Source organism: Salvelinus alpinus, chromosome 4 (assembly GCF_045679555.1).
Source record: "Salvelinus alpinus chromosome 4, SLU_Salpinus.1, whole genome shotgun sequence".
In the NCBI taxonomy this organism is placed as follows: Eukaryota; Metazoa; Chordata; class Actinopteri; order Salmoniformes; family Salmonidae; genus Salvelinus; species Salvelinus alpinus.
In genome coordinates this window covers 101312529-101339460 of record NC_092089.1, presented here as the reverse complement: position 1 = coordinate 101339460, position 26932 = coordinate 101312529, and the positions used below count along the sequence as shown (strand labels likewise).

Sequence of the window (26932 nt, the reverse complement as noted above, 5' to 3'; positions counted from 1 at the left end):
ACAGAATATAATATCAGTTAGTCCTTACCATCCTACAGAATATAATATCAGTTAGTCCTTACCATCCTACAGAATATAATATCAGTTAGTCCTTACCATCCTACAGAATATAATATCAGTCATTACCATCCTACAGAATATAATATCAGTTAGTCCTTACCATCCTACAGAATATAATATCAGTTAGTCCTTACCATCCTACAGAATATAATATCAGTCATTACCATCCTACAGAATATAATATCAGTTAGTCCTTACCATCCTACAGAATATAATATCAGTCATTACCATCCTACAGAATATAATATCAGTCATTACCATCCTACAGAATATAATATCAGTTAGTCCTTACCATCCTACAGAATATAATATCAGTCATTACCATCCTACAGAATATAATATCAGTTAGTCCTTACCATCCTACAGAATATAATATCAGTTAGTCCTTACCATCCTACAGAATATAATATCAGTCATTACCATCCTACAGAATATAATATCAGTTAGTCCTTACCATCCTACAGAATATAATATCAGTTAGTCCTTACCATCCTACAGAATATAATATCAGTTAGTCATTACCATCCTACAGAATATAATATCAGTTAGTCCTTACCATCCTACAGAATATAATATCAGTCATTACCATCCTACAGAATATAATATCAGTTAGTCCTTACCATCCTACAGAATATAATATCAGTCATTACCATCCTACAGAATATAATATCAGTCATTACCATCCTACAGAATATAATATCAGTTAGTCCTTACCATCCTACAGAATATAATATCAGTTAGTCCTTACCATCCTACAGAACGGGAAATACAGAAATGTAACACACATATCTTGTTTAAGCAATAATGCCCGAGGGGGTGGTTTATATGGCCAATATACCACTGTCAAGGGCTGTTCTTGGGCACGACGCAACCCGGAGTGCCTGGATGTCTTAGCCGTGGTATATTTGTCATATATCACAAACCCCTGAGGTGCTTTATTGCTATTATAAACGTTTTACCAACGTGATTAGGACAGTACACAAGTCATTTAGCATCATACTGTGGTATATTGTCTGACATACCAAGGCTTTCAGCCAATCAACATCCAGGACTCAAACTACACGGTTTATAATCCATTTTAAACAACATAGGCCCCATTCCATTTCTGTAAGTAACCTTTATTCCTACAGAAATGCCCGCTATGACTTCAATGTTGACAGATCAGACATGACTGGATAGGTTAAAACCTCTCAGTGTCTTACTGGTAGGCTGTTGTCCTGTAGTAGGTCTCCCAGGATATCTACCAGGGCTTGGAAGGTAGGTCTCTCCCGGGGCTCGCCCTGCCAGCAGGCCAGCATTATACCATAGCTACGAAGAGAGACACACAGCAACATGTTACAGCAAAGAGATGTCCTACAGGCCAGCAGAGATATCCTACAGGCCAGCAGAGATATCCTACAGGCCTGCAGAGATATCCTACAGGCCAGCAGAGATACCCTACAGGCCAGCAGAGATATCCTACAGGCCAGCAGAGATACCCTACAGGCCAGCAGAGATATCCTACAGGCCAGCAGAGATATCCTACAGGCCAGCAGAGATATCCTACAGGCCAGCAGAGATATCTTACAGGCCAGCAGAGATATCCTACAGGCCAGCAGAGATATCCTACAGGCCAGCAGAGATACCCTACAGGCCAGCAGAGATATCCTACAGGCCAGCAGAGATATCCTACAGGCCAGCAGGATCCCATAACTACCAGCAGAGGTCAACAGAGACACACAGTAGGGCTAAAGTGTTAGACTGCACTCCACACAGCCACTAGTAGTTCTAGCCACTACAGAGCACGGAGCACACAGTACCTTACATTACTAAGCATGTTGTGTGCTTGGGTTTGCATGAAATGTATGCAAGGTAGGGAAGGAGTAAGTGACTCTTATAGAACTACATATATCTTGTGAATTATTCTAGGATCTGTGTTGACTCACATCTCAGGGGAAGCTGTTTCGGGAGCTCTCATCCTGGTTCCATCTTTCAGTCGTTTACAGAAGTCCTCATCGATCTGGACACCTGGGTACGGAGATGCACCTGATGAGAGGAACACTGGTGTTATCAGAGATAAGGTCTGTCTGTCTGTCTTTCAGGGTGGATGGCTGGCTAACTACACAACTAGGGAAGAACATTATCTCTCACTGAGAGACTGTAAGTCCTGCTAAAGGACCTAAATGTCTCACCCAGAGAGAAGATCTCCCAGAGTAGAACACCAAAGGACCAGACGTCAGACTGGCTGGTGTAGACCTTGTCAAAGATACTCTCTGGAGCCATCCACTTCAGTGGCAGACGGGCCTGAGAGAGAGAGAAGAGAGAAGAGAGAGAGAGAGGAGAGAGAGAGAGGAGAGAGAGAGAGGAGAGAGACAGGGGGAGAGAGGACAGAGAAAGAGAGAGAGAGAGAGAGGAGAGAGACAGGGGAGAGAGGAGAGAGAGAGAGCAAGAGGGAATGGAGAAAGAGACAGGACAGACAGAGAGAGACAGGGAAAGGAGAGAGAGAAGGGAGAGGTAAATACAACCAATATATATGTTTATTTATTTTCCCTTTTGTACTTTAAGTATTTGCACATCATTACAACACTGTATATAGACATAACATGAAATGTCTTTATTGAGAGGGAAAGGAGACAGAGAGAGAGGGGGGGGGGGGAGCGAGAGAGAGAGAGAGGGGAGAGAGAGAGAGAGAGTGCCCCCCACTCCCACAAAGAGGGCTTCAACATGAAAGTCACACATACGCCCAGGCCGTGAGCAGGCAAACTGACCCAACCCCCACTCTTACACTAGCCCAAGCCAATGGCATGTACCAGATGCTCAGCAGGCTCTGCTCACACTTACTGGCCTGAGGCCAAACCACACGACTAACAACATTGGACACTTTATGGAACACAAAGCCTTCACTATCTCATCCTGGAATATCCAAGGCCTGAGGTCATCTGCCTTTGGACTGAAGAGCAGGAACCTGGACTTCACCAAAGAAATCAGAAATACAGATATTGTCATCCTACAAGAAACATGGTACAGAGGAGATGGACCCACTGGTTGCCCTCTAGGTTACATAGTGCTGGTAGTCCCATCCACCAAACTACCAGGTGTGAAACAGGGAAGAGACTCAGGGTGTATGCTAATGGGTATATATCAGACCTAACTCACTCTATTAAATTAATCTAAACAGGAACATTTTACATTTGGCAAGAAGTTCAAAAGGAAATGATCTTAACAGAGAAAAATGTCCTCCTGTGTGCTACCTATATCCCCCCACTAGAATCCCCATTTTTTAATGAAGACAGCTTCTCCATCCTGGAGGGGGAAATCAATCATTTCCAGGCCCAGGGACATGTACTAGTCTGTGGCGACCTAAATGCCAGAACTGGACAAGAACCTGACACCCTCAGCACACAGGGGGACAAACACCTGCCTGGAGGTGACAGCACCCCCCCTCCCCCCCATAGACACAACTACGACAACATAACCAACAAAACGGGTCACAACTCCTGCAGCTCTGACTATGTAGACACGCTGAGTATGTACAAAGTCAATGGTAGGCTTCGAAGGGACTCCTGTGGTATGTACACCTATAGCTCATGTCTTGGCAGTAATACTGTAGACTACTTTATCACTGACCTCAACCCAGAGTCTCTCAGAGTGTTCAGTCAGCCCACTGACACCCCTATCAGATCACAGCAAAATCACAGTCTACCTGAACAGAGCAATACTCAATCATGAGGCATCAAAGCCAAAGGAACTGAATAATATTAAGAAATGCTACAGATGGAAGGAAAGTAGTGTGGAAACCTACCAAAAATTTATTGGGCAACAACAAATTCAATCCCGTTTAAAAAAACTTCCTGGACAAAAGGTTTCACTGTAATAGTGAAGGTGTAAACTTGGCAGTAGAAAACCTAAACATTGCCCCAGACCATGACGGACCCTCCACTTCCAAATCGATCCCGCTCCAGAGTACAGGCCTCGGTGTAACGCTCATTCCTTCGACGATAAACGCAAATCCGACCATCAACCCTGGGTGAGACAAAACCACAACTCGTCAGTGAAGAGCACTTTTTGCCAGTCCTGTCTGGTCCAGCGATGGTGGGTTTGTGCCCATAGGCGACGTTGTTGCTGGTGATGTCTGGTGAGGACCTGCCTTACAACAGGCCTACAAGCCCTCAGTCCAGCCTCTCTCAGCCTATTGCGGAAAGTCTGAGCACTGATGGAAGGATTGTGCGTTCCTGGTGTAACTCGGGCAGTTGTTGTTGCCATCCTATACCTGTCCCGCAGGTGTGAAGTTCGGATGTACCGATCCTGTGCAGGTGTTGTTACACGTGGTCTGTCACTGCGAGGATGATCAGCTGTCCGTCCTGTCTCCCTGTAGCGCTGTCTTAGGCGTCTCACAGTACGGACATTGCAATTTATTGCCCTGGCCACATCTGCAGTCCTCATGCCTCCTTGCAGCATGCCTAATGCAGATGAGTAGGGACACTGGGCATCTTTCTTTTGGTGTTTTTCAGAGTCAGTAGAAAGGCCTCTTTAGTGTCCTAAGTTTTCATAACTGTGACCTTAATTGCCTACCGTCTGTAAGCTGTTAGTTTCTTAGCGACCGTTCCACAGGTGCATGTTCATTAATTGTTTATGGTTCATTGAACAAGCATGGGAAACTGTGTTACAAACCTTTACAATGAAGATCTGTGAAGTTATTTGTAATTTTACGAATAATCTTTAAAAGACGGTCCTGAAAAAGGGACGTTTCTTTTTTTGCTGAGTTTATATATCACCGAATAGGTGAGGGCGCAAGAACAGCCTGCAGCACCCGGCCTCACCCTACTAGAACAGTCTGCAGCACCCGGCCTCACCCTACTAGAACAGTCTGCAGCACCCGGCCTCACCCTACTAGAATCTGAAGTCAAATGTCTACTGTTTGCTGATGATCTGGTGCTTCTGTCCCCAACCAAGGAGGGCCTACAGCAGCACCTAGATCTTCTGCACAGATTCTGTCAGACCTGGGCCCTGACAGTAAATCTCAATAAGACAAAAACAATGGTGTTCCAGAAAAGGTCTAGTTGCCAGGACAACAAATACAAATTCCATCTAGACACTGTTGCCCTGGAGCACACAAAAAACTATACGTACCTCGGCCTAAACATCAGCACCACAGGTAACTTCCACAAAGCTGTGAAAGAGCTGCGAGACAAGGCAAGAAGGGCATTCTATGCCATCACAAGGAACATAACATTTAACATACAATCTGGCAAAAAATACTTGAATCAGTTATAGAACCCATTGTCCTTCATGGTTGTGAGGTCTGGGGTTCGCTCACCAACCAAGAATTCACAAAATGGGACAAACACCAAATTGAGACCCTGCATGCAGAATAAAAAAATAAAAAATCTCTGTGTACAAGGTAAAACACCAAATAATGCATGCAGAGCAGAATTAATCCCATCCAAGTTAATTAACAAAATCCTGAATAGAGCTGTTCAATTCTACAACCCCTAAAATAAAGCGATTACCAAACCTTCCATAACAAATCCATCACCTACAGAGAGATGAACCTGGAGAAGAGTCCCATAAGCAAGCTGGTCCTGGGGCTCTGTTCACAAACACAAACAGACCCCACAGAGCCCCTGGACAGCAACACAATTAGACCCAACCTAATCATGAGAAAACAACACAATTAGACCCAACCAAATCATGAGAAAACAAAAAGATTATTACTTGACACATTGGAAAGAATTAACAAAATAAACAGAGGAAACTAGAATGCTATTTGGCCCTAAACAGAGAGGACACAGTGACAGAATACCTGACCACTTTGACTGACCAAAACTTAAGGAAAGCTTTGACTATGTACAGACTCAATGAGCATAGCCTTGCTATTGAGAAAGGCCACCGTAGGCAGACCTGGCTCTCAAGAGAAGACAGGCTATGTGCACACTGCCCACAAAATGAGGTGGAAACTGAGCTGCACTTCCTAACCTCCTGCCAAATGTATGACCATATTAGAGACACATACAGTGGGGAGAACAAGTATTTGATACACTGCTGATTTTGCAGGTTCTCCTACTTACAAAGCATGTAGAGGTCTGTAATTTTTATCATAGGTACACTTCAACTGTGAGAGACGGAATCTAAAACAAAAATCCAGAAAATCACATTGAATGATTTTTAAGTAATTAATTTGCATTTTATTGCATGACATAAGTATTTGATCACCTACCAACCAGTAAGAATTCCGGCTCTCACAGACCTGTTAGTTTTTCTTTAAGAAGCCCTCCTGTTCTCCACTCATTACCTGTATTAACTGCACCTGTTTGAACTTGTTACCTGTATAAAAGACACCTGTCCACACACTCAATCAAACAGACTCCAACCTCTCCACAATGGCCAAGACCAGAGAGCTGTGTAAGGACATCAGGGATAAAATTGTAGACCTGCACAAGGCTGGGATGGGCTACAGGACAATAGACAAGCAGCTTGGTGAGAAGGCAACAACTGTTGGCGCAATTATTAGAAAATGGAAGAAGTTCAAGATGACGGTCAATCACCCTCGGTCTGGGGCTCCATGCAAGATCTCACCTCGTGGGGCATCAATGATCATGAGGAAGGTGAGGGATCAGCCCAGAACTACACGGCAGGACCTGGTCAATGACCTGAAGAGAGCTGGGACCACAGTCTCAAAGAAAACCATTAGTAACACACTACGCCGTCATAGATTAAAATCCTGCAGCGCACGCAAGGTCCCCCTGCTCAAGCCAGCGCATGTCCAGGCCCGTCTGAAGTTTGCCAATGACCATCTGGATGATCCAGAGGAGGAATGGGAGAAGGTCATGTGGTCTGATGAGACAAAAATAGAGCTTTTTGGTCTAAACTCCACTCGCCGTGTTTGGAGGAAGAAGAAGGATGAGTACAACCCCAAGAACACCATCCCAACCGTGAAGCATGGAGGTGGAAACATCATTCTTTGGGGATGCTTTTCTGCAAAGGGGACAGGACGACTGCACCGTATTGAGGGGAGGATGGATGGGGCCATGTATCGCGAGATCTTGGCCAACAACCTCCTTTCCTCAGTAAGAGCATTGAAGATGGGTCGTGGCTGGGTCTTCCAGCATGACAATGACCCGAAACACACAGCCAGGGCAACTAAGGAGTGGCTCCGTAAGAAGCATCTAAAGGTCCTGGAGTGGCCTAGCCAGTCTCCAGACCTGAACCCAATAGAACATCTTTGGAGGGAGCTGAAAGTCCGTATTGCACAGCGACAGCCCCGAAACCTGAAGGATCTGGAGAAGGTCTGTATGGAGGAGTGGGCCAAAATCCCTGCTGCAGTGTGTGCAAACCTGGTCAAGAACTACAGGAAACGTATGATCTCTGTTAATTGCAAACAAATGTTTCTGTACCAAATATTAAGTTCTGCTTTTTTGATGTATCAAATACTTATGTCATGCCATAAAATGCAAATTAATTACTTAAAAATCATACAATGTGATTTTCTGGATTTTTGTTTTAGATTCCGTCTCTCACAGTTGAAGTGTACCTATGATAAAAATTACAGACCTCTACATGCTTTGTAAGTAGGAAAACCTGCAAAATTGGCAGTGTATCAAATACTTGTTCTCCTCACTGTATTTCCCTCAGATTACACAGAACCTCAAAGAATTCGAAAACAAACCCAATTTTGATCAACTCCCATATCTACTGGGTGAAATTCCACAGTGTGCCATCACAGCAGCAAGATGTGTGACCTGTTGCCACAAGAAAAGGGCAACCAGTGAAGAACAAACATCATTGTAAATACAACCCAAATTTATGTTTATTTATTTTCCATTTTGTACTTTAACTCTATGCACATAATACGACATTTGAAATGTCTTTATTCTTATTTTTGTAAGTGTTTATTTCACTTTTGTTTATTATCTACTTCTCTTGCTTTGGCAATGTTAACATATGTTTCCCATGTCAATAAAACCCCTTAAATACAATTTAAATTGAATTAAGAGAGAGGGGGGAGAGAGAAAGAGAGAGAGAGAAAGAGAGACAGAGAAAGAGAGACAGAGAAAGAGAGACAGAGAAAGAGAGACAGAGAAAGAGAGACAGAGAAAGAGAGACAGAGAAAGAGACAGAGAAAGAGACAGAGACAGAGACAGAGAGACAGAGAGACAGAGAGAAGGGTTCTTCGGCTGTCCCCATATGAGAACCCTTTTTGTTTTCAGGTAGATCCCTTTTGGGTTCCATGTAGAACCCTCTGTGGAAAGGGTTCTACATGGAACCCAAAACGGTTCTATCCAGAACCAAAAATGGTTCTTCAAAGGTTCTAGGTTCTAGGTAGCACCTTGTTTTCTAAGATTAAAGTGGATGATCCCTAGATAATCATGACTCCTGAACATCTAGTGGATGATCCCTAGACAACATAGATAATCATAACTCCTGAACATGTACGGTTCTAGAACTCCTCCGGTAACAGGCGTTAGAATTTGCCGTTGGCCCTGATTTAACTACCCCAAGGTGTGTGTGTCTTACGTTGCCCTTCCTGACGTAGTCGGGGTCTTTGTAGATGTCTCTAGCCAGGCCGAAGTCACAGATCTTCACCACGTTGTTCTCCGACAGCAGGATGTTCCTCGCTGCAAGGTCCCTGTGGATACACTGCCGAAACACACACACACACACACATTAACACACGCAACCTTATCAACAATGCAGACAAACACACACACTTTTTAAAATGTGTGATTGTGTGTGTGTGTGCGTGAGTGCGTTATAGTGTGTGTGTGTGTGTGTGGGCATGTACGTGCGTGTGAGATCAATCTCAACCTTGACTGCTGATATGATGTGGTTCCCCAAGTCTCTGTGGATAGTCTGAACAGGCAGAGAGACCTCCACGTCTCTGTGGATAGTCTGAACAGGCAGAGAGACCTCCACGTCTCTGTGGATAGTCTGAACAGGCAGAGAGACCTCCAAGTCTCTGTGGATAGTCTGAACAGGCAGAGAGACCTCCAAGTCTCCGTGGATAGTCTGAACAGGCAGAGAGACATCCAAGTCTCTGTGGATAGTCTGAACAGGCAGAGAGACATCCAAGTCTCTGTGGATAGTCTGAACAGGCAGAGAGACCTCCAAGTCTCTGTGGATAGTCTGAACAGGCAGAGAGACCTCCAAGTCTCTGTGGATAGTCTGAACAGGCAGAGAGACATCCAAGTCTCTGTGGATAGTGTGAACAGGCAGAGAGACCTCCAAGTCTCTGTGGATAGTCTGAACAGGCAGAGAGACCTCCAAGTCTCTGTGGATAGTCTGAACAGGCAGAGAGACATCCAAGTCTCTGTGGATAGTGTGAACAGGCAGAGAGACCTCCAAGTCTCTGTGGATAGTCTGAACAGGCAGAGAGACCTCCACGTCTCTGTGGATAGTCTGAACAGGCAGAGAGACCTCCAAGTCTCTGTGGATAGTCTGAACAGGCAGAGAGACCTCCAAGTCTCTGTGGATAGTGTGAACAGGCAGAGAGACCTCCACGTCTCTGTGGATAGTGTGAACAGGCAGAGAGACCTCCAAGTCTCTGTGGATAGCTGTGTGTTTATTTACCAGGTAAGTTGACTGAGAACATAATTCTCTTTTACAGCAACGACCTGGGGAAGAGTTACAGTGACTTCTGCGTGTGTGTGTTTCTGCGTGTGTGTGTTTCTGTGTGTGTGTGTTTCTGCGTGTGTGTGTTTCTGCGTGTGTGTGTTTCTGCGTATGTGTGTGTTTCTGCGTATGTGTGTGTTTCTGCGTGTGTGTGTGTGTGTGTTTCTGCGTGTTTGTGTGTTTCTGCGTGTTTGTGTATTCCTTGGTGTGTGTGTTTGTGTTTGTTTCTGTGTGTTTGTGTGTGTGTGTGTGTTTGTTTCTGTGTGTGTGTGTTTCTGCGTGTTTGTGTGTTTCTGCGTGTTTGTGTATTCCTTGGTGTGTGTGTTTTTGTTTGTTTCTGTGTGTTTGTGTGTGTGTGTGTGTGTTTCTGTGTGTGCGTGTCAGGAGAATGTTCCGGGCCAAGTCTCTGTTGAGCTCCCACAGAGGAGATGACAACATCAAAGCTCTCGGGTCACGGAGAGGTCACAGAGGGGTCGAGAGGTCACAGAGGGGTCGAGAGGTCAAAGGCGTCATTGAGACAGAGACAGGGTGACATGTTCCATGAGACATGTTCCAAATGGCACCCTACTCCCTATATAGGGTTAGGGTTAGGGACTATCCACAGGTTATATAGGGCCCATTAAAGTGCACTACTTTAGACCAGGTGAAAGAGAGCAGTAGACTGGCCAACACCTACAGTCCTTAGTGAGAGAGCAGTAGACTGGACAGCACCTACAGTCCTTAGTGAGAGAGAGCAGTAGACTGGACAGCACCTACAGTCCTTAGTGAGAGAGCAGTAGACTGGACAGCACCTACAGTCCTTAGTGAGAGAGCAGTAGACTGGCCAGCACCTACAGTCCTTAGTGAGAGAGAGCAGTAGACTGGACAGCACCTACAGTCCTTAGTGAGAGAGAGCAGTAGACTGGACAGCACCTACAGTCCTTAGTGAGAGAGAGCAGTAGACTGGCCAACACCTACAGTCCTTATTGAGAGAGAGCAGTAGACTGGACAGCACCTACAGTCCTTATTGAGAGAGAGCAGTAGACTGGACAGCACCTACAGTCCTTAGTGAGAGAGAGCAGTAGACTGGACAACACCTACAGTCCTTATTGAGAGAGAGCAGTAGACTGGACAGCACCTACAGTCCTTATTGAGAGAGAGCAGTAGACTGGACAGCACCTACAGTCCTTAGTGAGAGAGAGCAGTAGACTGGACAGCACCTACAGTCCTTAGTGAGAGAGAGCAGTAGACTGGACAGCACCTACAGTCCTTAGTGAGAGAGAGCAGTAGACTGGACAGCACCTACAGTCCTTAGTGAGAGAGAGCAGTAGACTGGACAACACCTACAGTCCTTATTAAAAATAAACAAGTTTCAGTATCTCTCCGCAACATGTTTTTAGGCTTAATCTGTGTCTGGGAAACAAGCCCAGGATGTGTTATTATTGCATTACACCTCCTCCCTCCTCCTCCCCATCATCCTCCCTCCTCCTCCTCCTCCCCATCCTCCTCCTCCTCCCCCTCCCCATGCTCCTCCTTCTCCTCCCCATCCTCCTCCCCAACCTCCTCCTCCTCCTCCCCCTCCCCATCCTCCTCCTTCCCATCCTCCTCCTCCTCCTCCTCCCCCTCCCCATCCTCCTCCTTCCCATCCTCCTCCTTCTCCTCCCCATCCTCCTCCCCAACCTCCTCCTCCTCCTCCTCATCCTCCTCATCCTCCTCCCCATCCTCCTCCTCCTCCCCATCCTCCTCCTCCCCATCCTCCCCATCCTCATCCTCATCCTCCTCCCCATCCTCATCCTCCTCCTCATCCTCCTCATCCTCCTCCCCATCCTCCTCATCCTCATCCTCCTCCCCATCCTCCTCCCCATCCTCCTCCTCTTCCCACGCCCGCCAGACTGGTCTCTAGAATCTCTGTGGTTTCTAGGGAGATCAATATGGTGTAGTGCACTACTTTAGTCCAGAGCCTTATACCACACCATGTGTGGCTCTGGGAAACTGGCCCGGTACAGTATGTATTATTATATATTATACAGCTTGTCCTCTATAATCTGTGTGTGGTTTCTGGGGCGATGGGTTTTTAGGGAGAAATCTTCTGGGGCGATGGGTGTGTGGTTGCTGGGGAGATACCTTTCGTGAGGCCAGGAACTCCATTCCTCTGGCCACCTGGAAACTATAGCAGATCAGATCTTCTATAGTGAGAGGAGTCTTCCATAGGTCCTCCACTGGAGGGAGGGAGGGAGGGAGGGAGGGGGAGAGGGAGGGAGGGAGGGAGGGAGAGGGAGGGAGAGAGAGAGAGGGAGGGAGGGAGGGAGGGAGGGAGAGAGGGAGGGGGGGAGAGAGGGAGGGAGGGAGGGAGGGAGGGAGGGGGAGAGAGAGGGAGGGAGGGAGGGAGAGAGGGAGGGGGAGAGGGAGGGAGGGAGGGAGGGAGGGAGAGAGGGAGGGGGGGAGGGGGAGGGGAGAGGGGGAGAGGGAGGGAGGGGAGGGGGAGAGGGAAGGGAGAGAGGGAGGGAGGGAGGGGGAGAGGGAGGGGGGGAGAGGGAGGGAGGGGGAGGGGGAGAGAGGGAGGGAGGGGGAGAGGGAGGGATGGGAGAGGGAGGGAGGGGGAGGGAGGGGGGAGAGAGGGAGGGAGGGAGGGAGAGAGGGAGGGAGAGGGAGAGAGGGAGGGGGAGAGGGAGAGAGGGGGAGAGGGAGGGAGGGAGGGGGAGAGGGAGGGAGGGAGGGAGGGAGGGGGGGAGGGAGGGAGGGAGGGGGAGAGGGAGGGAGGGGGGAGGGAGGGAGAGGGGGGAGAGAGGGAGGGAGGGAGGGGGAGAGAGGGAGGGGGAGAGGGAGGGAGGGAGGGAGGGGGAGGGGGAGAGGGAGGGAGGGAGGGAGGGAGGGAGGGGGAGAGGGAGGGAGGGAGGGAGGGAGGGAGGGAGGGAGGGGGAGGGGGAGAGGGAGGGAGGGGGAGGGGGAGAGGGAGGGAGAGAGGGAGGGAGGGAGGGGGAGAGGGAGGGAGAGAGGGAGGGAGGGAGGGAGGGGGAGGGAGGGAGGGAGGGGGAGAGGGGGAGAGGGAGGGAGGGAGGGGGAGGGGGAGAGGGAGGGAGGGGGAGGGGGAGAGGGAGGGAGAGAGGGAGGGAGGGAGGGGGAGAGGGAGGGAGAGAGGGAGGGAGGGAGGGAGGGGGAGGGAGGGAGGGAGGGGGAGAGGGGGAGAGGGAGGGAGAAGGAGGGAAGGAGGAGATGATTTAACTCAGCTATAACTTGTCTTAATTCTATATTCTTCAGGCTCAGATGGAGCTCTTCGGTCAAAAGGTCAAGACTGAATATTCAGCACCAAATCCCATTGACACTAAGGCATTATTTATGTCAGCCTGAAGTTAGGATTCGGCCAATACAACAATTCACACTACTCACTTTTCTCCACAGCAGGAGAGTGGCTCTTCTGATTGGACTTGCTGGATGACTGATTCTGGGGGCTGCCAATAGAGGAGGAGGACGGGGAAGGTGGGAGGCGGGCTCTCTGCTCCACTTGTCCCGCGTCTATCATGCGTCTCACCTGGCTCTGAGTCTTCGGGGAACGGTCCTGTGGAACACACAGGTACATCACGTAGGTTACCATCTACACATTGGCCAGGATTTAATCCAATCGCACTTCATCATGAAACTTTGTGCCATTTAAAAGGCCATTTCTGATCGAGTCGACATACGCAGCGTTCACCATGAATGTGATCTCCGTGAACGTGGGACATTGCCTTTAAAACATGCCTTTACGGACAAAGCGCGATTGGATTGAATCCTGGACTTAGTATATTTCAACAGCCGCTGTGTCATAGGATGAGAGCCTATGAGCCACAACAGACCGTTCACACACCCTGCCATAGTAAACATTCACCATTCCATTCACCTCTCAGATAGTTTTTTCAATTCAACCCAACCATGTGTAAATGTTGTATGTAATTGTCTCCTAGTGTCACCCTGATAAAACAGTTCTGTTATGTCAATCATATATTAAAGGCATGATACCCAACAACGGCCCAAATAACCAGAATACCAAAATGTTCGCTGAACACAGTAGATTACACTCCATGAGTCACTAACTAACTAGGTAGGAAGAAAAGGTTAGGGGTTAGGGGTTAGAGATTAGGGGTTAGGGTTAGGTCTTACCCTGTAAGGTAGGAAGAACTCTCTCTTGGCTCTCAGGTAGTTGGACAGGTTAGGGGTTAAGGGTTAAGGGTTAAGGGTTAGAGATTAGAGGTTAGCATTAGGTTTTACCCTGTAAGGTAGGAAGAACTCTCTCTTGGCTCTCAGGTAGTTGGACAGGTTAGGGGTTAAGGGTTAAGGGTTAGAGATTAGAGGTTAGCATTAGGTTTTACCCTGTAAGGTAGGAAGAACTCTCTCTTGGCTCTCAGGTAGTTGGACAGGTTCCCATACTTGCAGTACTCCACCACCACCATGAGGGGGGCGTTGGGTTTGGTGCATGCCCCCAGGAGGTTGACCACGTTAAGATGGTTGCCAATGTGGATCAGGATCTTCAGCTCTGACATCAGAGCCTTGTGGTCACTGGCACACGCTCCCTCTGGACACAGAAGACAGGGAGAGACTAGGTGAGGACACACACAGTTGTTCCTGTCTGTGAGGACATCAACACACAAACACACACACCTTTCAGCATCTTCACCGCCACAGTGTCCAGGCTGTTGTTCTGGCTGATGCCAAAGATGGAGGCCTCGATGACCTTCCCAAACGCTCCATGACCCAACACCTTCCCTGAGAGAGAGAGAGAGAGAGAGAGAGAGAGAGAGAGAGAGAGAGAGAGAGAGAGAGAGAGAGAGAGAGAGAGAGAGAGAGAGAGAGAGAGAGAGAGAGAGAGAGAGAGAGAGAGAGAGAGAGAGAGAGAGAGAGAGAGAGAGAGAGAGAGAGAGAGAGAGAGAGAGAGATATTCTAATTGTGAAGACGGTTTGATTTAGCCACTAATCCTAAAGTCCCTCCGGACAGCAACATCTGCTAATTTAATGAGGAAAATGTAAATGTATACATTAAAAAGTTAGAATGTAATAGGATTGTAATTCCAATGACCACAGGGACAAACAACAGGGTTATCATCCATCACTCTGGAGGGGACCAGATGCTAACCCTGGGGACTGTGTGTGCATCATCATCAGTAGCAGTCTGGGCTCCAGACCCATTCAACAGGAACAGAGGAAACCAGAATGTGATATTCATTAGTTTGGTTGATTCTTTCTGCCGACTCCTTCATTCATTCATTCTTCAGTTTGTTTATTCTTTCACTCGCCCATATGCTTCCTCCCTCTAACTATCCCTCCCTCCCTCCCTCCCTCCCTCCCTCCCTCCCTCCCTCCCTCCCTCCCTCCCTCCCTCCCTTACCTAGTTGTAGTTTGTCCATAGATATCTCCCACTGGGAGGAGTCGTAGGGGAGGTATTCAAACTGCTCACACAGAGGAACCTCCCCTGGGTCCATTATGATGGACAGATAGCCTGTCTTTATATCTGCTGGGTTCACCTGGAGAGAGAGACAGAGAGAGAGAGACAGAGAGAGAGGCAGAGAGAGAGAGAGGCAGAGAGTGAGAGAGGCAGAGAGTGAGAGAGGCAGAGAGTGAGAGAGGCAGAGAGACTCAGTGAAACATGGACATTGATGTTAAGCCAATAAACAATATCAGATATGAACAGTGGCTCAACAAAGACTCAGTTAGGAGAGAGGAAAGCAGACTGGTAATAACATGTACGAATCCATAATGAGTCAATATAGCTTTAGCCAGGTTCATGAACTCTTGGGAGAAAGACTCGGGAAACAGTTGGTTCAACTGTCACATTGAACCCTGTGTTTCTGTATCTCTCACATCAAAGTCAGGTATCTGTCAGCGCGTTGACACGCTGACTTTGATGTTTCATTTAGGGACTTGCGGTATTTGAACCCTGACTCCGTTCCCCGTGTGTCTAAAGAGCTGAGGGAGATGGTAGAGAGGTGAGGTCAGAGTTCACAGTGTCACAGCCACTCTGATTGGAAGAGGTACATTATGTCTTAGAACAGAGAGAGCCGATAGGGAGTTCGCAGGGCGTGTGTTCTGACCCGTTTGACGTTGCAGAAGATGAGGATGAGTAGAGCCCAGAAGAACACAGCGAAGACACCCGTCCCGATCAGAATCACGATCTCCACGTTAGCCCTGTCACTGGAACCTGGGATAAACAACAACAATATCAGCCCTGTCACTGGAACCTGGGATAAACAACAACAATATCAGACCTGTCACTGGAACCTGGGATAAACAACAACAATATCAGACCTGTCACTGGAACCTGGGATAAACAACAACAATATCAGCCCTGTCACTGGAACCTGGGATAAACAACAACAATATCAGACCTGTCACTGGAACCTGGGATAAACAACAACAATATCAGCCCTGTCACTGGAACCTGGGATAAACAACAACAATATCAGCCCTGTCACTGGAACCTGGGGGGATAAACAACAACAATATCAGCCCTGTCACTGGAACCTGGAGGGATAAACAACAACAATATCAGCCCTGTCACTGGAACCTGGGGCCTGTTGCACAAAAGTAGAATTAAGACATCCGGGATAAATGACTCAGCTGAGCTCAATGAAGCCAAAACATGTGCGTCCAGGCTTAATTGGTTGCACAAAGACCAAGCCAGGATGAGCAGACACGGATTCATTAAGCCAGGTGAAACCAATCCTGGATAGGTGCGCGCTCACGGCTCACTCAAATAGACCCCGCCACAGATCACAGATTAACTGATTTACCATGGCAACTAGAGCCGCGTACTTTTCCCCGTCGGAAGCACAAATCCTCATGGAGGCATACGAGGAGGTAAAAGATATAATTAAGAAGAAAGGCAACACCGCCACAGTGATAAAGCAAAGAGAAAAAGCGTGGCAAAGTATTGCAGACCGCCTGAATGCGTAAGTAGTGCACAATTACACACTCACCGCTCCGCTGAAACATCACAATTACAATTCAAATATTTAATTCACATCTCCAAAAATGCAGTTGTACTGTAATTATGAAACGGTTAAATTTTTAATTGAAATGCACTGCAGATATGAGTGAAATTGTGTAAAGTAACTCCATCACACTGTATAAAGCTATGATAAATTTTTTGATATTTTTACTGAAAACAAGACAAAAATACCAAGTAATTTTTTGCAGTGTGACTCCATTAAATGTGTGTGTGTGTGTGTGTGTGTGTGTGTGTGTGTAGATTAAACATGAACGGGCCAAAACGGACATGGCAGCAGGTCAAAATCAAATACAAGAACATTCTGCAGAATGGTATGGTCCCTGACTAATATTTAACAAAGCACAAGCATATATTGTACCCAGAAGGTGCCTGCTCACACATTGTCTGTACTGTTTTAGCAGTGAAAAAGAATACCCACAGACAAGGCACGGGTGGTGGGTCACCAAAGGCTGACCTTACCCCAGCAGAGGACATGGCCTTGGAGCTAAATAAAGGCAGGCCCGTCTTAGAGGGGATCCCTGGGGGGAAAGAGACGAGCATAGGTTCCTCCCAAGATGCCACCCGCTTCATTCAAGGTATGTCCTTCCATCTCTACATGGGATACAACCACATTCATATTGAATCAATTTGGACTGTCTGACTTTGGTTTACCTATTGCCTTGCAGTGTCTGGCAGCACTGTGTTCCTGTTAGAGCCACCAGCACAAGCACCAGACGATGCTGATCCAGTGAGTACTCCATCAAAGGCATACTGTAGGCCTGGCATGTCTTGTCTACTAGCTTCAATATGAATCCGATTAAATGTGATAGGGTGAAGGCCCCAGTGCAGCAGCAACAGCACATGATGGAGACGATGATGAGGAGGAGACCATCTCTCTGGATTCCAGAAGGCATGAGGTATCATGTTAAGACTGTGAAAGTACTATTTACTCTACAATGGTGAGGAGTCCTCATCAAAATCAAAAAATCTAATTTCTTTTACAGGACCCAGATGCTATACAGTGGGAAAACCAGCCTGGCAACATAGTGCGTATTAATAAAAGGACACCACATCCTGCCAAATTCCAGCTGCGCTAATTGTATTGTGTTCACAGAGCTCACAAGCTATCAGAAAGTTGTATGGCAACCACCTCCGGCGCCAAATAGAACTGGCAGACATAGACATTCAGTACAAGAAGAAAAAGATGGAAAATCTTGCACTGGAGTCCGAAATAAAAAAGAGGACAATTAGGAAACTGGACCTTGAAATAAAAAAACTTGAGAGGGAGGTGAGATATGCCTTCAATGTACACTGTATGCTAACTGTAACACAAATGTATTAATCATTATTTTTCTTTCCTCCCCCAGCTCCAAGAAGATGACACAGCTCAAAATAAAAATTAGGTATATTCTCGTAAAGTCAAGTGAGCCATGACATATGAGCTCTTATTGTGAGCACACAGGACGGTGGCATCTTTCTAAGGTTTTTTTTATTTTCCCAGCAATCAGTACAACCAAGTCATCGTTATAAGGCATCGCCCTCTTTTGCCCACCCCCCCAGCACCAGGTGTGGCCACTAGCCTATATGAAGGCCCAAAATTGTGTGTTCCTTTCTGCTCTGACAATGGCATGCCCATTCGTGCGAGATGTGGTGGATGAAGAAGCACTTGTGCTGAGGAGAGCCTTCAGGCGAGAAAGGGTCTTCAGGGACCGGTTGGACCCACTGGCCTTCCCTGATGACCATCTATATGAAAGATACAGGTTTTCTGCAGATGGCATCAGGTATCTATGCAGACTACTGGGTCCCAGGATTAAGCACCGCACTGCACGGAGCCATGCACTGAGTGTGGAGCAAATGGTTTGTGTGGCCTTGCGCTTTTTTGCTAGTGGAGCCTTCCTGTACTCAGTGGGGGATGCAGAACAGCTGAACAAGGCCACAATTTGCCGCACAATAAGGAGTGTGTGTCTGGCTATCAAAGCATTAGCAGATGTCTTCATCTCCTTCCCTGGCCACAGAAGACTCTGTGACATAAAAGAGGAGTTCTATAGGATTGCAGGTAAGAGGATCTACAAATTACAGGACAACTGTTAACACATAGTAGGATACTCATTACTTTGTGTGACAGGTTTCCCCAATGTCATTGGTGCAGTGGACTGCACACACATAAGGATAAAAGCCCCCTCAGGTGCCCATGAGGCCGATTTTGTGAATAGGAAATCCTTTTCACAGCATTAATGTTCAGGTGAACATAACTTTTTGATATTGTCCATTGACGAACACTCTGCATTGCCAGTGATGTGCATTGATTGGTGTAATATTCATCATCTTATGATTTCAGATGGTCTGCAATGCTGACTGTGTGATCAGCAATGTTGTGGCAAAATGGCCTGGCTCAGTCCATGACTCCAGAATCTTTCGGGCCTCTGAAATCTATCAGTGCCTATCACAAGGTAAGCCACACAACCCCTATTTATAACCATCATGGCTGTGTCAAGAATATCACTGTGTTTATGAGGTAGTAATGATGAGATTTTGTGTTGACAGGTGAATTCTCTGGTGTGTTGCTGGGAGACAGGGGGTATGGCTGCCAGCCTTTTCTCCTGACACCTTTCACAGACCCCCAGGAAGCACAGCAGGCCTACAACCATGCCCATGCCAGGACCAGGGCCAGAGTTGAAATGACCTTTGGCCTCCTGAAGGCACGCTTTCACTGCCTTCACAAATTAAGGGTCAGCCCTGTTAGGGCATGTGATATTACTGTGGCTTGTGCTGTCCTCCACAATGTGGCCTGCCTGAGGAAGGAGAGGGCCCCCAGAGTGCCACCAGCCATGGACTGGGACAATCCGGCAATCTTCCCTGATGACGACAGTGGTCGGCTGCTGAGGGACCAATATGTGTTGAATTATTTTAGTTAGTATGTGTGCTTTCAATTTTGGTTAAATATGTCCTGCGGTGGCAGAGGAATTTGGGTTTTTTTGGGTTCGTTTTTTGACGAATTTGGCCTCTTATGATGTTTGTGCGGTATACTGTGTGTAATACAAGGCTGCAGGGAGGCTACTGCATCCATTCATTTGTCTGTTCAGTTGATGTGTATGGATTTGTCCTGCATTTATTTTAGTGTGCAGACATGCAGGGTGTGTTATATACAGACCTTTGAATGTGTATGTATCATTTTGTATAATATGCTTGGATTCTGTGCTTTCCATCTTGTAGAGTCACTGTGACTTCAGTTTCGAAAGGAGCTGATGGTTTACCTGCTTTGTTTTGTCCTTATTCAATAAAGGAACATAATGTTACACATTGTGTTTTTATATTCATATGGAATGTGTATTTGTTTATATGACAGAGTACTAGGGCCACACTGAAGAAAAAGGATAAAGTCATAAATTTATGAGGCTGGTTCTTTCTGCAGAAAAGCTACATATTGTTTTTACAGTTTTGATACTTATGACAATGTGATACTTAATATTCTGGCACATCAGCATGTCTTTGTTTATGAAACCATACTGAAGTACAATTTCACGAAATGCCCCACATCTGTCATTTTAACAACTGTCCTCCTTTAAAACAACTGGTTACAATATTATGACTTGTGTTTTTTTCCCCTCTGTGGCCCTAATATTCTATCATTTTATATATAGCCTTATAGTCTATGGGAAACTGTAAATTATCTAATGATAGCAACATCATCTAAAAATCATTTTTTATCCAAAATCATTGAAATTAATGATCACAAACGTTTAAATAATAACAGTGGGTCTAGTTATATGTGATAACAATGTATAGTGAGCAGTGAAATAACTATTGGTTTCCATTTGTGGTGACTGCTGACTGACATTAGGGATGAGATTAAATAGATCCTGGAATTTAGCCTGGTCTGGAGCAGGCTAGCTCCACAGAATAAATCTCCATGGTAATTTATACCATAACATATCCTCCTGCCCCCTATCCATCTTTAGTGCAACCGGATTACGGATCAATTGAGCCAGGATCACCAAGATATCCTGGCTTAATCCCTTATCCTAGTTTTGTGCAACAGGCCCCTGTCACTGGAACCTGGAGGGATAAACAACAACAATATCAGCCCTGTCACTGGAACCTGGAGGGATAAACAACAACAATATCAGCCCTGTCACTGGAACCTGGAGGGATAAACAACAACAATATCAGCCCTGTCACTGGAACCTGGAGGGATAAACAACAACAACATCAGCCCTGTCACTGGAACCTGGAGGGATAAACAACAACAATATCAGCCCTGTCACTGGAACCTGGAGGGATAAACAACAACAATATTAGACCTGTCACTGGAACCTGGAGGGATAAACAACAACAATATCAGCCCTGTCACTGGAACCTGGAGGGATAAACAACAACAATATCAGCCCTGTCACTGGAACCTGGAGGGATAAACAACAACAATATTAGACCTGTCACTGGAACCTGGAGGGATAAACAACAACAATATCAGACCTGTCACTGGAACCTGGGATAAACAACAACAATATCAGCCCTGTCACTGGAACCTGGGATAAACAACAACAATATCAGCCCTGTCACTGGAACCTGGGATAAACAACAACAATATCAGCCCTGTCACTGGAACCTGGGATAAACAACAACAATATCAGCCCTGTCACTGGAACCTGGAGGGATAAACAACAACAATAGCAGACCTGTCACTGGAACCTGGAGGGATAAACAACAACAATATCAACCCTGTCACTGGAACCTGGTGAGATAAACAACAACAATATCAGACCTGTCACTGGAACCTGGAGGGATAAACAACAACAATATCAGCCCTGTCACTGGAACCTGGAGGGATAAACAACAACAATATCAGCCCTGTCACTGGAACCTGGTGAGATAAACAACAACAATATTAGCCCTGTCACTGGAACCTGGGATAAACAACAACAATATCAGCCCTGTCACTGGAACCTGGAGGGATAAACAACAACAATAGCAGACCTGTCACTGGAACCTGGAGGGATAAACAACAACAATATCAGCCCTGTCACTGGAACCTGGGATAAACAACAACAATATCAGCCCTGTCACTGGAACCTGGAGGGATAAACAACAACAATAGCAGACCTGTCACTGGAACCTGGAGGGATAAACAACAACAATATCAGCCCTGTCACTGGAACCTGGGATAAACAACAACAATATCAGCCCTGTCACTGGAACCTGGGATAAACAACAAAAATATCAGCCCTGTCACTGGAACCTGGGATAAACAACAACAATATCAGCCCTGTCACTGGAACCTGGGATAAACAACAACAATATCAGCCCTGTCACTGGAACCTGGGATAAACAACAACAATATCAGCCCTGTCACTGGAACCTGGAGGGATAAACAACAACAATAGCAGACCTGTCACTGGAACCTGGAGGAATAAACAACAACAATATCAGCCCTGTCACTGGAACCTGGTGAGATAAACAACAACAATATCAGACCTGTCACTGGAACCTGGAGGGATAAACAACAACAATATCAGCCCTGTCACTGGAACCTGGAGGGATAAACAACAACAATATCAGCCCTGTCACTGGAACCTGGTGAGATAAACAACAACAATATTAGCCCTGTCACTGGAACCTGGGATAAACAACAACAATATTAGCCCTGTCACTGGAACCTGGGATAAACAACAACAATATCAGCCCTGTCACAATATCAGCCCTGTCACTGGAACCTGGAGGGATAAACAACAACAATATCAGACCTGTCACTGGAACCTGGGATAAACAACAACAATATCAGCCCTGTCACTGGAACCTGGAGGGATAAACAACAACAATATCAGACCTGTCACTGGAACCTGGGATAAACAACAACAATATCAGACCTGTCACTGGAACCTGGGATAAACAACAACAATATTAGACCTGTCACTGGAACCTGGAGGGATAAACAACAACAATATCAGACCTGTCACTGGAACCTGGAGGGATAAACAACAACAATATCAGCCCTGTCACTGGAACCTGGAGGGATAAACAACAACAATATCAGCCCTGTCACTGGAACCTGGAGGGATAAACAACAACAATATCAGCCCTGTCACTGGAACCTGGTGAGATAAACAACAACAATATTAGCCCTGTCACTGGAACCTGGGATAAACAACAACAATATTAGCCCTGTCACTGGAACCTGGAGGGATAAACAACAACAATATCAGCCCTGTCACTGGAACCTGGAGGGATAAACAACAACAATATCAGCCCTGTCACTGGAACCTGGAGGGATAAACAACAACAATATCAGCCCTGTCACTGGAACCTGGTGAGATAAACAACAACAATATTAGCCCTGTCACTGGAACCTGGGATAAACAACAACAATATTAGCCCTGTCACTGGAACCTGGAGGGATAAACAACAACAATATCAGCCCTGTCACAATATCAGCCCTGTCACTGGAACCTGGAGGGATAAACAACAACAATATCAGACCTGTCACTGGAACCTGGGATAAACAACAACAATATCAGCCCTGTCACTGGAACCTGGAGGGATAAACAACAACAATATCAGACCTGTCACTGGAACCTGGGATAAACAACAACAATATCAGACCTGTCACTGGAACCTGGGATAAACAACAACAATATTAGACCTGTCACTGGAACCTGGAGGGATAAACAACAACAATATCAGCCCTGTCACTGGAACCTGGAGGGATAAACAACAACAATATCAGCCCTGTCACTGGAACCTGGGATAAACAACAACAACATCAGCCCTGTCACTGGAACCTGGGATAAACAACAACAATATCAGCCCTGTCACTGGAACCTGGAGGGATAAACAACAACAATATCAGCCCTGTCACTGGAACCTGGTGAGATAAACAACAACAATATCAGACCTGTCACTGGAACCTGGAGGGATAAACAACAACAATATCAGCCCTGTCACTGGAACCTGGAGGGATAAACAACAACAATATCAGCCCTGTCACTGGAACCTGGTGAGATAAACAACAACAATATTAGCCCTGTCACTGGAACCTGGGATAAACAACAACAATATTAGCCCTGTCACTGGAACCTGGAGGGATAAACAACAACAATATCAGCCCTGTCACTGGAACCTGGAGGGATAAACAACAACAATATCAGCCCTGTCACTGGAACCTGGAGGGATAAACAACAACAATATCAGCCCTGTCACTGGAACCTGGTGAGATAAACAACAACAATATTAGCCCTGTCACTGGAACCTGGGATAAACAACAACAATATTAGCCCTGTCACTGGAACCTGGAGGGATAAACAACAACAATATCAGCCCTGTCACAATATCAGCCCTGTCACTGGAACCTGGAGGGATAAACAACAACAATATCAGACCTGTCACTGGAACCTGGGATAAACAACAACAATATCAGCCCTGTCACTGGAACCTGGAGGGATAAACAACAACAATATCAGACCTGTCACTGGAACCTGGGATAAACAACAACAATATCAGACCTGTCACTGGAACCTGGGATAAACAACAACAATATTAGACCTGTCACTGGAACCTGGAGGGATAAACAACAACAATATCAGCCCTGTCACTGGAACCTGGAGGGATAAACAACAACAATATCAGCCCTGTCACTGGAACCTGGGATAAACAACAACAACATCAGCCCTGTCACTGGAACCTGGGATAAACAACAACAATATCAGCCCTGTCACTGGAACCTGGAGGGATAAACAACAACAATATCAGCCCTGTCACTGGAACCTGGTGAGATAAACAACAACAATATCAGACCTGTCACTGGAACCTGGTGAGATAAACAACAACAATATCAGCCCTGTCACTGGAACCTGTGATAAACAACAACAATATCAGCCCTGTCACTGGAACCTGGTGAGATAAACAACAACAATATCAGCCCTGTCACTGGAACCTGGGATAAACAACAACAATATCAGCCCTGTCACTGGAACCTGGGATAAACAACAACAATATCAGCCCTGTCACTGGAACCTGGGATAAACAACAACAATATCAGCCCTGTCACTGGAACCTGGGATAAACAACAACAATATCAGCCCTGTCACTGGAACCTGGGATAAACAACAACAATATCAGCCCTGTCACTGGAACCTGGAGGGATAAACAACAACAATAGCAGACCTGTCACTGGAACCTGGAGGGATAAACAACAACAATATCAGCCCTGTCACTGGAACCTGGGATAAACAACAACAATATCAGCCCTGTCACTGGAACCTGGGATAAACAACAACAATATCAGCCCTGTCACTGGAACCTGGGATAAACAACAACAATATCAGCCCTGTCACTGGAACCTGGGATAAACAACAACAATATCAGCCCTGTCACTGGAACCTGGAGGGATAAACAACAACAATAGCAGACCTGTCACTGGAACCTGGAGGGATAAACAACAACAATATCAGCCCTGTCACTGGAACCTGGTGAGATAAACAACAACAATATCAGACCTGTCACTGGAACCTGGAGGGATAAACAACAACAATATCAGCCCTGTCACTGGAACCTGGAGGGATAAACAACAACAATATCAGCCCTGTCACTGGAACCTGGTGAGATAAACAACAACAATATTAGCCCTGTCACTGGAACCTGGGATAACCAACAACAATATTAGCCCTGTCACTGGAACCTGGAGGGATAAACAACAACAATATCAGCCCTGTCACTGGAACCTGGAAGGATAAACAACAACAATATCAGACCTGTCACTGGAACCTGGGATAAACAACAACAATATCAGCCCTGTCACTGGAACCTGGAGGGATAAACAACAACAATATCAGACCTGTCACTGGAACCTGGGATAAACAACAACAATATCAGACCTGTCACTGGAACCTGGGATAAACAACAACAATATTAGACCTGTCACTGGAACCTGGAGGGATAAACAACAACAATATCAGCCCTGTCACTGGAACCTGGAGGGATAAACAACAACAATATCAGCCCTGTCACTGGAACCTGGGATAAACAACAACAACATCAGCCCTGTCACTGGAACCTGGAGGGATAAACAACAACAATATCAGCCCTGTCACTGGAACCTGGAGGGATAAACAACAACAACATCAGCCCTGTCACTGGAACCTGGAGGGATAAACAACAACAATATCAGCCCTGTCACTGGAACCTGGGATAAACAACAACAATATTAGACCTGTCACTGGAACCTGGTGAGATAAACAACAACAACATCAGCCCTGTCACTGGAATCTGGAGGGATAAACAACAACAATATTAGACCTGTCACTGGAACCTGGAGGGATAAACAACAACAATATCAGACCTGTCACTGGAACCTGGAGGGATAAACAACAACAATATCAGCCCTGTCACTGGAACCTGGAGGGATAAACAACAACAATATCAGCCCTGTCACTGGAACCTGGGATAAACAACAACAATATCAGCCCTGTCACTGGAACCTGGGATAAACAACAACAATATCAGCCCTGTCACTGGAACCTGGGATAAACAACAACAATATCAGCCCTGTCACTGGGACCTGGGATAAACAACAACAATATCAGACCTGTCACTGGAACCTGGAGGGATAAACAACAACAATATCAGCCCTGTCACTGGAACCTGGAGGGATAAACAACAACAATATTAGACCTGTCACTGGAACCTGGTGAGATAAACAACAACAACATCAGCCCTGTCACTGGAACCTGGAGGGATAAACAACAACAACATCAGCCCTGTCACTGGAACCTGGAGGGATAAACAACAACAATATCAGCCCTGTCACTGGAACCTGGAGGGATAAACAACAACAATATCAGCCCTGTCACTGGAACCTGGTGAGATAAACAACAACAATATCAGCCCTGTCACTGGAACCTGGGATAAACAACAACAATATCAGCCCTGTCACTGGAACCTGGGATAATCAACAACAATATCAGCCCTGTCACTGGAACCTGGTGAGATAAACAACAACAATATCAGCCCTGTCACTGGAACCTGGGATAAACAACAACAATATCAGCCCTGTCACTGGAACCTGGGATAAACAACAACAATATCAGACCTGTCACTGGAACCTGGAGGGATAAACAACAACAATATCAGCCCTGTCACTGGAACCTGGTGAGATAAACAACAACAACATCAGCCCTGTCACTGGAACCTGGAGGGATAAACAACAACAACATCAGCCCTGTCACTGGAACCTGGAGGGATAAACAACAACAATATCAGCCCTGTCACTGGAACCTGGGATAAACAACAACAATATCAGACCTGTCACTGGAACCTGGGATAAACAACAACAATATCAGCCCTGTCACTGGAACCT

At 46.3% G+C, this 26932-nt stretch overlaps 2 protein-coding genes across 2 annotated transcripts in view; one reads left to right on the top strand and one right to left on the bottom strand.

Moving 5' to 3' along the window:
- The window catches only part of LOC139574843 (vascular endothelial growth factor receptor 3-like), a 250707-nt gene that overhangs the window by 11895 nt on the left and 211880 nt on the right, over positions 1 to 26932 (bottom strand). The window contains exons 17-26 of the mRNA XM_071399794.1: positions 15689 to 15795; positions 14986 to 15121; positions 14263 to 14367; positions 13974 to 14176; positions 13015 to 13183; positions 11752 to 11846; positions 8554 to 8676; positions 2232 to 2343; positions 1986 to 2085; positions 1263 to 1368 (exon numbers count right to left, since the gene is read on the bottom strand). Coding sequence (XP_071255895.1) covers positions 1263 to 1368; positions 1986 to 2085; positions 2232 to 2343; positions 8554 to 8676; positions 11752 to 11846; positions 13015 to 13183; positions 13974 to 14176; positions 14263 to 14367; positions 14986 to 15121; positions 15689 to 15795 — 1256 coding nt within the window. The remainder of the gene's footprint in view (positions 1 to 1262; positions 1369 to 1985; positions 2086 to 2231; positions 2344 to 8553; positions 8677 to 11751; positions 11847 to 13014; positions 13184 to 13973; positions 14177 to 14262; positions 14368 to 14985; positions 15122 to 15688; positions 15796 to 26932) is intronic.
- On the top strand, positions 16155 to 19882 carry LOC139574842 (uncharacterized). Its single transcript, XM_071399793.1, has 10 exons — positions 16155 to 16916; positions 17004 to 17180; positions 17271 to 17332; positions 17415 to 17501; positions 17589 to 17630; positions 17699 to 17872; positions 17952 to 17987; positions 18086 to 18640; positions 18923 to 19034; positions 19129 to 19882. Exons 1-7 carry the CDS (start codon positions 16808 to 16810, stop codon positions 17985 to 17987), a joined length of 687 nt encoding a protein of 228 aa, XP_071255894.1. The 5' UTR covers positions 16155 to 16807; the 3' UTR covers positions 18086 to 18640; positions 18923 to 19034; positions 19129 to 19882.